Here is a 12,863-nt window from a genome sequence, read left to right as displayed (position 1 = left end):
CCTTGGGAAGAAAGGTTTTATTCGTTTGAGTTTTCCACATTGAGTAAAACATTTTCTTCATTAGTACATAAGTACATAAGTACATAAGTAGTGCCATACTGGGAAAGACCAAAGGTCCATCTAGCCCAGCATCCTGTCACCGACAGTGGCCAATCCAGGTCAAGGGCACCTGGCACGCTCCCCAAACGTAAAAACATTCCAGACAAGTTGTACCTAAAAATGAGGAATTTTTTCCAGTCCATTTAATAGCGGTCTATGGACTTGTCCTTTAGGAATCTATCTAACCCCTTTTTAAACTCCGTCAAGCTAACCGCCCGTACCACGTTCTCCGGCAATGAATTCCAGAGTCTAATTACACGTTGGGTGAAGAAAAATTTTCTCCGATTCGTTTTAAATTTACCACACTGTAGCTTCAACTCATGCCCTCTAGTCCTAGTATTTTTGGATAGCGTGAACAGTCGCTTCACATCCACCCGATCCATTCCACTCATTATTTTATACACTTCTATCATATCTCCCCTCAGCCGTCTCTTCTCCAAGCTGAAAAGCCCTAGTCTTCTCAGCCTCTCTTCATAGGAAAGTCGTCCCATCCCCACTATCATTTTCGTCGCCCTTCGCTGTACCTTTTCCAATTCTACTATATCTTTTTTGAGATACGGAGACCAGTACTGAACACAATACTCCAGGTGCGGTCGCACCATGGAGCGATACAACGGCATTATAACATCCGCACACCTGGACTCCATACCCTTCTTAATAACACCCAACATTCTATTCGCTTTCCTAGCCGCAGCAGCACACTGAGCAGAAGGTTTCAGCGTATCATCGACGACGACACCCAGATCCCTTTCTTGATCCGTAACTCCTAACGCGGAACCTTGCAAGACGTAGCTATAATTCGGGTTCCTCTTACCCACATGCATCACTTTGCACTTGTCAACATTGAACTTCATCTGCCACTTGCACGCCCATTCTCCCAGTCTCGCAAGGTCCTCCTGTAATCGTTCACATTCCTCCTGCGACTTGACGACCCTGAATAATTTTGTGTCATCGGCGAATTTAATTACCTCACTAGTTATTCCCATCTCTAGGTCATTTATAAATACATTAAAAAGCAACGGACCCAGCACAGACCCCTGCGGGACCCCACTAACTACCCTCCTCCACTGAGAATACTGGCCACGCAATCCTACTCTCTGCTTCCTATCTTTCAACCAGTTCTTAATCCATAATAATACCCTACCTCCGATTCCATGATTCATTACGGAGTTTACTTGGCTCTCAAGGGTAAGGTTATGGTCGATTATGACGCCAAGTATTTTTTAGGCTGTCTGAGGTAGGGAGGGTGTGTTCTGGGGTGTTTATGGATGTGGGTTTGTACTTGTTATGTTGAGATGAGAGGATGAGGCAGTGTGTTTTTTCAGTGTTCAGTTTCAATTGGAATGAGTTTGTCCAGGAGTCCATGATGTTCAGGCCGCAATTGATTTCATTGGTTATTTCTGTTAGGTCATGACTGAAGGGAATGTAAATTGTGACGTCATCTGCATAGATGAACGGGTTGAGGCCTCAGTTGGATAGGGACTTTGCCAGTGGGATCATCATCATGTTGAAGAGTATTGGTGATAATGGTGATCCTTGAGGTACTCCACAGGTAGCTTTCCACGGTGGTGATATATTTGAATTTGATTTTATTTGGTAATTTCTAGTGGTTAGAAAACCCTTTATCCAGTTAAGTACATTTCCATCAATCCAGAAGTGACCAAGGAGTCTTAGTAGTATATTGTGGTTGACCATGTCGAATGCACTCGACATGTCGAATTAGAGGAGAAGTATACTTTTACCAGTGGCTATTTCTTGCTTGAATTTGGCCAGGACAGTAACTAGGACGGTTTCAGTACTATGGTGGGGGCAAAATCCTGACTGTGAGTCGTGTAATATTGAGAACTTGTCCATGTATTCCGTAAGCTGTTTGGTCACCAAGCTCTTCATCAGTTTGACTACTAGTGGGATAGACGCAACTGGGTTAGTGTTTTTCTTGGCGTCTTTAGGTATTGGGGTGAGTAGGATGTTACCATATTCCACGGGGAAGAGACCTTGTTGTAGCCTGAAGTTTAGGTAAGATGTGAGGTCTGCCATGAAGCAGTCGGGGGCGGATTTGAGTAGATGACTGGGACATATATCCAGTTTGCAGTGGGTGCTGGCAAACGTATGAGTTGCTTTTGTAACTGATTCAACGGCGAGGAGAGTAAATGTTGACCAGATACGGTCAGCTGGACATCCACCAGGGATTAGGTCCAGGTTGTCGAGGAAGTTTTCAATGTTAGTGTTGTGCTGAGGAAGTGTGCTGCATAGTTTTATTATTTTTTTGTTAAAGTAATTAGCGAGTTTGTCTGCAGATGGGATGTCTTGTGTTGGTCGTGGTGACAGGAGTGGTGTCTAGTAGCTTATTTACGAGTTGGAATAGTTTCTTCAGATCTTTGTAATCCGGTCCTATTTTAGTTTTGTAATAGGACCTTTTGGTTTGTCTTATTTGTATTTTCTATGTGTTTGTTTCCATGCATTGAGTGTGTGCTCATCTTTTGTCTTTCTCCATACTCGTTCAAGTTTCCTGGTGTAATGGAAGTGAATTTTAAAGATTGTTTTTCAACCCTGTCTGGACCGACCAGTGCAATCGGGGGTCTGTATTGTTGATTAGAAGTACTTCTGTTTAAAAATGGTTGTTTAACTTTGATTGTGTGAAAATATGTTGGAATTCAGAAGATAAGACACAGCTCTAACTAATTTGGTATGTGAAGGGGAGGATGGCACTTGTTTTTCCGGGCCCAGCTTGGCCACCTGGACTTTGGTAAATTTCAGGTACTTCCAGTGATGAGAGCAAATTGGAATACGAAAGACTTACACGATTCAAGGAAGCAATGCCAGCCAATTGTTCTGATAAATAAGAGGAAAGACATTTGATAAGAGAATTTTTGATTTTTTTTCCTTTAAAAAAAATGCATTCAGACCTCCAAGATAGGTCAGAGTCCACCTAACACTGTTTTTGTTTTTTTTTTAAGTTTATTTTATTTTATTGAGTATAACCAAAACTTACAAATATAACTGCAATTGTACAGCACAGATATTTCCATGAGCACATACAAAGAACTTCATTTGATCCCCAACACACTTCATATTCCCCCCCCACCCCCATCTCCCGCTCCCCCTCCCTAGTGACACCTAACACTGTTGGTAAAAGAAAATATCCTGAATAGAAACCTTGACCTCTTTCCTATGATGGAACGTCCTCTATAGTTCTGGCTTCCAAAAGACATTAAATTTTCGCCTGTAGAATGCCGAGATGGTCCTGTGGATGTTTTAATTAAAAACAAAATGGTGGCTTGGGGATTTGCACTGCTCTGGAGACTTGTGGACAGGGATAACATTTTATTGCAGTTTCACAGGACGAAGTGATGCTGACCCGGCACCAGAACACAACTCCCCTTTCCAGCTTATCCAGCTCACTTATAAGGTGAAAAATAACAATGAAGGGAACTCCTAGCCCATTCCCTGCCAGAAACAATTCTGAAGTTACCTGCTCAGGCTCCTTTCTGCCTCTCTAGAGAAAAATAAAGGTAGCCTTGTGACACTGGGTTGACAGGTCACCCAGAAAGGGTCAGAACAGAAAGAAACACATGCAGGTCTGAGCCCAAGGTACAAAATACAGGTCCAATGGCCAGGAGTAATTGTTTTGGAATAGCTGTAGTAACAGGTTTTGGTCTTTCCAATTCTCATCTGGTTGTATTTGGTTTTCAGGACACAGAACAGGCATTGTACAAAAAAAAAAAAAAAAAAAAAAAAACCAATAACTATGAACCTGCCACAGACAAGGTATTACTGAACCTTCATTTTGAGGTTCACTATATATGTACTATTGTCCGATACATATCCTTCTCAATCAGAAAAATTCATAAATCATTATTAGCAAGTAGGGGAGAAGCCACAACTTATCCATGGGGGTAAATATTTTTTTCTGGGAGCCTGCCCATGGGCTTGTGACTTGCACTGGCCATTGCTGGACACTGAGATCTATGGCCTGACCCAGTATGGTGGTAGTTATAGTTATGTTATTCTGTTGCTTGTATGCTGTGCATCACTGTGGTGGGCATTTTCTTTAAAAGGTGATTAATGGGGCACAGGATTGAAATACCTTCTTTCCATGAAAGCTTCAAGCTACCAGAACATTGCAGACAAAGTCATCACTGAAAGGCATAGCTTTGATGATAGTTTTCATAATTACAAGATACCTTTCACAGATGAAAATTAAGGAATACAATGTCCTAAAAATACCTGATAAATCTGCTCATGCATTATGAATTAGCAGGATCACACTGGCAAAGAAATATAGTTAAATAGTGCATATGTAACAGGACTTCTGGATCATCCAGGTCTACTCAAAGACAACCATCTTGGTTTTATACCACTGTATATAGGAGTAGTAGTTCCCACTTCCTTCAGAAAATAGGACACCTCCCTGCATTCAATCAAGCAAAAATCTTTAGGGTGACCAGGGTGATATAGCATCCTTAGATTACAGGAATGAATTTAGTACAAAAAAAGTATTATAAAAGTAGTGTTGCGATTATATTTTAGAATACATATTTTAATTAACCACTATACATCTGTCCTAATGTGAAAGGCAGATCTGGGGGACTGGAATCCAAGATTTAACCCTTAATAAAATGCAGCTGCAATGAAAATGTTCATCTCCATGCAAAACCAAAAAATGTTTGCATGGACTCCACATTCTTCTTTCATTCACTTAAATTCCTCATTCCTCTCACTTAGAGTTTATCTTTTTTTATGAAGAAGCATGAAATGAGAACTTTTTAATACAGGAATAACTTGGAAGAAAAGCCCAATTACAAAGGGTGCTTATGTCAAAGGCTGCAAGAATAATTAAAGGTAGTCCCCTGTATACAATTACCAAGTAGTGAATGACTTATGGGGGCCACCACTTGCATGATGGTTTCTTGACAGCAGGGTGGACTTCCCAGGTCATTTTACCCCCCCCCCCCCCCCCCAGCTAATGCTGAGTACCAAAGGCAAATTTGATGGCTGAATTGGTCAGAGGCTGGTTACCTAACAGAAATCCCAATATGGGATTTGAACTCAGATCATGGTGGGTACAATAGGCAAGTGACCTATCAATTACACCAAGAGGCCAGGAATAAACAGCATACAACATTAACATGTAAGGGGAAGGAAACACCACATGCTGAACACAATGGCTTCTTCTTTCTGAGCACAATCTCTGATCCAGCACATACAGAAAGTCACACAGACAACAGAATGCTCTACCCATTTTTTTGCCTCACATCAGTAGAAGCTAAGAAATGGGAGGAAACAGGGCTTGGTTTGTCTGGCCCTCCAAGCAAAGATATATTCGGCTGCCCTGGGAAGCCATATCACATCAACTTTCAATAAAGTTAATTCCAGGATAGGAAGCATCTGGGAAATCTACTGTTATGGAACACATTGGATAGAGATCCTGTTTCAAAGTACAAGAACATACAATATTAGAAAGCTCTGGAATGAAAAGGTTGAGACACAATCATACAACTGAACCCAGAACTGGGAAAACGTCTGGAAAAAGAAAACTTGTTTCAGTGTTCTTTTCATGGCTTATCTCAAAGACAATACAACTTAGATAAAAGAACAGTACACAAAAGGAACAATAAACAGGAACTGTCTGAATATTTTCCCCCCAAATAAACTATGAAGGAGACATACCTTTTCCAGAGCTGCATGATCCATTAAATACATCAGTTTGGGACAAGTGTCAGGTGCCTAATGAAAGAGAGCTTGGAAAGTTACTTTACAAAATTAGCGTGACCTCTACAGCAGAGGTCACATGCAGCCAATTAAGGGTCAGTTCTCTTCTAAAATTATATTTGAATTTTCAAAATGAAAAAAGTATTTTCTATTGGCTGCTTGTCTGGTGCAGTATGCAGCTCTCTGCTTCTTTACAGTGATTATATCACAAGAATTTAATGTTTTTCAGCATTTTGTGGCATGCAAGATAGTCAGTCTAGCTTGAAATAACAGATCCAAAAAAGCTTAGTTTTTCCAGGCGCTAATTAATTTTACTAAACCTGAACCTTAAATGATACACATACCTACAACATCTAAAACTGATCAGTAAAGCTGTGTTGCTTTCTTGAATTGGAAAGCTCTCTACAAAAAACTGGATACATCAGACACACAAGCGAGTTACAGCATCCAACCTGGATACCTCTCACAAAGTTCCGAAAAAATACAGCAGGGTCTTTGAGCATGTGTGGGACTTCCCATGCAGCCCCTATCTTACAAATTCCCTCAGTATACTGAAGTGCATAGGTATCACCACCCCAGAATGTAGGTAGATGGTTGTGTCTAATTTATCATGCAGCTTACAGAGACATCCTTTACAAGTACCTACTTCCATTTTCTCCATTGACAAGAAGAATGAGTCAGTCACACAAGTGGGAAACCCTGTGACTGAAGGTTGTCCTGTTTGATATTTTGACTGCCACTATCCATTGAACCTAGGATTTCAATGAATTGACCATGTTGTGTAGACCCCCTCTCCTGGGTGATGATGCATAATGTGGAATTTGGCACTGTGTAGCTGTAGTTTAGATTATTCTGGAGCCCTTTTACTAAAGGGTTGGCGTGTGGCATTTCCAGCGCTACAAAAATAGTTTCTATTTTTGTAGCACTGGTGCTTACCCGGTGCTGCCCGCCCGGTTTCTGCTGGGTTAATGTAGGAGCACTTACTGCCACTTAATGAGTGGAGGTAAGTGCTCCACTCCAAAATGGCTGCTCAGCAAGTGGCTCACTTACCACATGGCCATTTCTTGTCCTTAGAGATAGCCTTTTACCCACTGTGGTAAAAGGGGGCCTCAGCACGTGTCAAAAAACACACGCTAGCACAGACCCCTTTTACTGCAGCTTAGTAAAAGAACCCCTTTGTGCATTATTACTTGCTCACATTAAATTTCATCTACCATCTTGTTCAACTTTTTTTTTTTTTTTTTTTTTTTAAATCTGGGGCATTTAATATTTTGTAACACTTGGGAGGTCAAGACACACGTGTCCGCACTACAGCACACCCATGCTCTTTTTCTCCCATGCCCCCCAGCCTTCACCCAGTCTCTCTGTGATAATATAAGCCTTTACCCACATTATCCCTCTCTCTCTCTCATATGTATCTCTCCTACCCCTTCAACCATTCACTTTCTCTCTCTATGTAACACCCTTTCCCCCCTTCCTTCACAGACAGGGCACAACTTAGAATTAGTAGCACTAAAATCTCTTGAAACCAGCACCAAGTGACTTCTTTCAAAACACTGGATTTTTTTTTTATGTTGATATACACTAAAAAAAAAAAAGAGCAAAATGCTGAACATTCAACTAGTGAAAACTAGAAATTAGTTTAAAATAGATAACTAGTCTTACAACTGCTTTAATACTGACCATTTAACCCTACTCTCTGCTTTCTATCTTTTAACCAGTTTTTAATCTACAATAGGACACTACCTCCTATCCCATGACTTTCCAATTTCCTCTGGAGTCTTTCATGAGGTTCTTTGTCAAACGCCTTTTGAAAATCCAGATACACAATATCGACTGGCTCAACTTTATCTACATGTTTCTTCACCCCTTAAAAGAAATGTAATAGATTGGTGAGGCAAGATTTCCCCTCACTAAATCCATACTGGCTTTGAAATCACCCATTATTAATGTTCCCTAGTTTGTTAGCCTCCCTAATTTCTGATAACATTTCTACATTAGTCTGTTCATCCTGGCCAGGTAGACGGTAGTACACTCCTATCACTGTCCTTTTCCCCTTTACACATGGAATTTCAATCCATAGGGATTCCAAGATGTGTTTTGTTTCCTGAAGAATTTTCAATCTATTTGATTCAAGGCCCGCCTTAACATACAAGGCCACCTCTCCACCAATTTGATCCACCCCATCATTACGATATAATTTGTACCCTGGTATGACAGTGTCCCACTGGTTATCCTTCTTCCACCAGGTCTCAGAGATACCCATTATATCTAATTTTTCATTTAGTGCAATATATTCTAACTCTCCCATCTTATTTCTTAGGCTTCTGGCATTTGCATATAGACATTGCAAACTATGTTTGTTGTTCCTATTTACGTCTTGCTCATTAGTTGACAGTGTTAATTTGCAATCTTTCGTCTGATTTTTACTTAAGGTCACCTGATCTACTATGGTCTCTTTTGCAAACTTGCAATCGGGATACCCTAGCTTCTCTGTTTTAATCATATCTTTGAAAGATACCTTGTTCCGAACCATGCGTTTTTGAATGACTATCAGCCTTCCTCCAGGTTCTAGTTTCAAAGCTGCTCTATCTCCTTTTTAAATGCCGATGCCAGCAGCCTGGTCCCACCCTGGTTAAGGTGGAGCCCATCCTTCCAGGATAGGCTCCCCCTTCCCCACAATGTTGCCCAGATGTGAATATGTATTCGACATGTCTGCTGCATTCAAAGTAGTTAATCATGAAATCTTTGTTAACAGATTCAATCATTATGGCATTTTTTTTTTTTTAAGGACAAAAGCATTTTTCACCTCACAAGGAGGAGGGAGAGAGGGGGTAGAGATGGGGACCAGGGAAATTAGCAGCAAAAAACAAAAAAAAAAACCACAAACCCAAGAATATCGAGAGCCACCATATCCATGTGATAACTTGTAGGAGGCAAAACTTAAGGGACTCACTCATTAAGTAGTATCTGAACTGGAATTCTTGCCCATTCTCAAAAAAAATGTTTTCTACATTGAGAGCTAACTTTATAAACACCACTGGATATCACCACTTGTGTAACCGATCCATCCTTTTTGTCGACAGATTCTAAGGCGCACTGAACACCATAAAATAAAATCAAAGTTTATGCATTAGAAAGGAAAGTACATCTTTGAGGCCAAAGGCTAAGTTGAAACAATGTGCTTCCCACTTATCTCAATTCAATTGTGTCAGGAGCCTATAAAGGGAGAAAGAACAAATTTCTTCTCTCATTCACATTTTTAAAAACACATCTATAAATGTAATTCATTAATTGGAATTTTGGTGCATTGTAAGTGGGCTACAATAAAATATCAGGCTGCAGACCCACTCCCCTCATTTCTCCATCGCAGCAGTTCCCATCACCTTTCAATGACTTCTGCTCTTTGTCTCATTTTAAGAGGTTTTTACAGTTCAGCGATACTCACCAGCAGACTAGCTCCAGCCTGGAATAAATTGTAAGGGTAGAGAATGCGCTCATAATGTGCTCGAACATGAGATCCCACTGCCTTCCCAGGAGCAAAACCCATTTTTGTGGCTATTTGGGTCCATCTTCTCTCCCTACAGACAGTGTCAAATCCACCTTCATCTGAAACCAGCTAATAAAGCAAAAGATCGTGGTTAGAGAAGCATTATGTGGCAAGAAAGCTCAAGTTTGGATAAACCTTGCTAGCATTACCATTTAAATTAATGGCTCACTAATATTTGGACAAGGGAAAAGGTCACTTTAGGGGTTACGTTAAGTAATTTCTACTTAAGAACCCAGCCAGCATAACTGTAGGGTCCTTCTTTGTTTATTTTGTACAGCGCTGCGTAACCCTAGTAGCGCTCTAGAAATGTTAAGTAGTAGTAGTAGGGTTTAGCCTCAGAGACCATGTTCAGACAGGTATCAGGATTCAGACATTTGGAGATAAGAGAGTTTGTTTAAACAGACATATGAATTACCATAACAATTCTTTGCTTACGGAATATTTTATAAGTAGCTTAAGCAGATCAACAGATACATTTGTGAGATGTCTTTCTAGAGTACAGGGATAGAAACATTCATGTGCACAATAGGGAGAATTAGCAAAATAAGGGCCCCTTTTACTAAGCAGCGGTAAGCCCAACACAGGCTTACCGCTCGCTAAACAGAGTGCACCTGGCGGTAATCGGGCAGTGTAACGCACTGCCCAGTTACCACCGGGTTAGCACGGGAGCACTTACCGCCACCTCAATGGGTGGCGGTAAGGGCTCTCCAACGAATGGCCATGTATTTCCCTGCAGGAAAAACAGACTTCCCTTTTACCCGCTGCAGTAAAAGGGGGCTTCAGAACGGGTGAAAAACATGCCAGTGCCAGCACAGGCCCCCTTTTGCTGCAGCTTGGTAAAAGGGGCCCTAAAATGCTCATCCATTATCTGCACAACTGCCATAATCAAATATCACCACCACATTTTATGGCTGCATTTTCCCCTACCTTTGTCACAGAAAGTTATGTAAACAGAGCTAGTGAACTTTAAAGCAGTTAATGCAAGGTTTTCAATGAAGTTATCCTATATAATAATTCTCACCACCAACGTTCTGTGGGACTGCCTGTGTCCGTGGCTCCTGGAGTTGCTGAGCTAGGCTCCGTAGCCAGGATGACATCACTCACAGCTGATTCCCAGGCAGGGGGAGGAGTAGGGAAACCTCCCCCTGCCTGGGAATCAGCTGTCAGTGCACTGCTCCCTGCCACTTCGGAGCAAGTGGCAGGGAGCGGCGCATCAAAAAAACTATAAGTGCAGCACCACAGAACCCCCCCCCCCCCCCCGGCGCATCACCCAAGCCCTCCCCCCTGGCACAAACACCCCCCTCCCCCCACCCAAAGCACATCAACACCCCCCCCCCCCCCCGGGGCACATCAACCCCCTCACCACCCGCAGCTGCCACTGGTAACGCTGTCTGGCCGCTGCTGCTTCTCCTGTTGAGCAGCAGCGGCCACTACAAAAAGAAAAAAGCAATAAATGTTTTTAAACCCAACCCAAACCATTCGCAAATGCCCGAGTCTTAAAACACAGTCTCTGCAGCCACTCCTCCTCTTGCCTCCACGTCACTGCCCGTGGAGTAATGGAGTAAGACCCCGGAGGAGCGCAGCGACGTGACAGGCAAGAGGAGGAGCGGCTGCAGAGACTGCATTTTAAGACTCGGGCATTTGCAAATGATTTGGGCTGGGTTTTAAAACATTTATTGCTTTTTTTCTTTTTGTAGCGGCTGCTGCTGCTCAACAGGAGAAGCAGCAGCGGCTGGACAGCGTTGCCACTGGCAGCTGCGGGTGGCGAAGGGGTTTGATGCGCGGGGGGGGGGGAAGGAGGTTCGCTGGACATGGATAGCTGGGGGGGGGCAGGAGAGAGGGAGGTGGGGAGGGGGTCGGGAGGGGGGCCTGCGAGAGGGGGGATGGGGGCTCACACTCACTCTCTCACATACACTCTCTCGGATATACTCTCTCTGTCACACACACACAGTCTCACACAGACACTCTCTCTCACACACTCTCTCTCACACAAACACGCTGTCTCTGTCTCTCTCTGACACACACACTCCATCCCTCACACACTCTCTCTCTCTCTCTCTCTCTCTCTCAAACATACACACTCCAAGGAAAACCTTGCTAGCACCCGTTTGATTCGTGTCAGAAACGGGCCTTTTTTTACTAGTATCTATATATATAGTTTTTAAAACAGCTCCTTATGAACAGATACTGATCTTGTGTGCATTCCAGGTTCTGTATGAATGCCCTTCCACCCCATAACTTAATAGCAGCCATATCAGGTCAGACCAATGGTTCATCTAGCACATTACCCTGCTTCCAAAAGTGGCCAATCCAATTCACAAGTACCTGGCAGAAACCCAATTAGTAGCAACATTCCATGCCAAAAATCCCAGACCAAGAAGGCTTCCCCATATCCATCTCAATAACAGATTATGGACATTTGCTCCAGGAACCTGTCCAAAGCTTTTTTAAAGCTAGATATGCTAAACACTGTAACCACATCCTCCAGCACCAAGTTCCAGAGCTTAACTATTCTTAAGAGTGAAAAAAATATTTCTTCCTATTTGTTTTAAAAGTATTTCCATGTCATTTCATTGAGTGTGACTTGGTCTTTGTACTTTTTGGAAGAGTGAAAAAAAAATCGATTCACTTTTACTCGTTCTACAACACTAAGGATTTTATAGACATCAATCATATCCCCCCTTCCAACCCGTCAAGCTGAAGAGCCCTAACCTCTTTAGCCTCTCTCATATGGGATGAGTTCTGTCCTTTATCATTTTGGTCACTCTTTAAACTTTTTCTAATTCCACTATATCTTTTTTGAGATACAGTGACCCAAATTGAACGCAATACTCAAGGTGAGGTTGCACCATGGAGCGATACAGAGATATTATAATCTTATTTTGCATCCTTTTCCGAATAATTCCTAGAATCCTGTTTGCTTTCTTGGCCGCTGCCACACACTGTGCAGAAGATTTCGGCATATTGTCTACAATGACACTTATATCCTTTTCTTGAGTGCTGACTTCTAAGTTGAACCCTAGCATTAGGTAATTTATTACATTTGTACCCCACATTTTCCCACCTATTTGCAGGTTCAATGTGGCTTACATAATGTGTATCACTTTGCACTTGTTCACATTAAATTTCATCTGCCATTTGGATTCCCAGTCTTCCAGTTTCCTAAGGTCTTCCTGCAATTTTTCACAATCCGCATGTGTTTTGACAACTTTGAATAGTTGTGTCATCTGCAAATTTAATCACCTCACTCATCGTTCTGATTTCCAGATCATTTATAAATATGTTAAATAGAACCGGTCCCAGTTATTTTGGTGTTACATTGCCCACCTTCCAATCTTCATGTACTACGGATGATTTTAAATGACAGGTTACAGATCACTAACAGCAGATCAGCAATTTCATGTTTTGAGTTCTTTCAGTATCCTAGGTTGTATACTATGTGGTCCAAGTGATTCATCGCTCTTTAACTTGTCAGTTTGGCTAAGTACATCTTCCAGGTTCA

At 42.0% G+C, this 12,863-nt stretch overlaps 1 protein-coding gene across 1 annotated transcript in view; it reads right to left on the bottom strand.

Annotated features, from left to right (window-relative positions):
* Nucleotides 1-12,863, bottom strand: part of KDM5B (lysine demethylase 5B) — a 246,733-nt gene that overhangs the window by 178,429 nt on the left and 55,441 nt on the right. Inside the window, 2 exon segments of the mRNA XM_030221829.1 lie at nucleotides 5,770-5,826; nucleotides 9,260-9,430. Coding sequence (XP_030077689.1) covers nucleotides 5,770-5,826; nucleotides 9,260-9,430 — 228 coding nt within the window.

Source organism: Microcaecilia unicolor, chromosome 12 (assembly GCF_901765095.1).
Source record: "Microcaecilia unicolor chromosome 12, aMicUni1.1, whole genome shotgun sequence".
NCBI lineage: Eukaryota > Metazoa > Chordata > Amphibia > Gymnophiona > Siphonopidae > Microcaecilia > Microcaecilia unicolor.
Note: the sequence above shows the minus strand (reverse complement) of the source record. Positions and strands in the feature narration are given on the sequence as shown.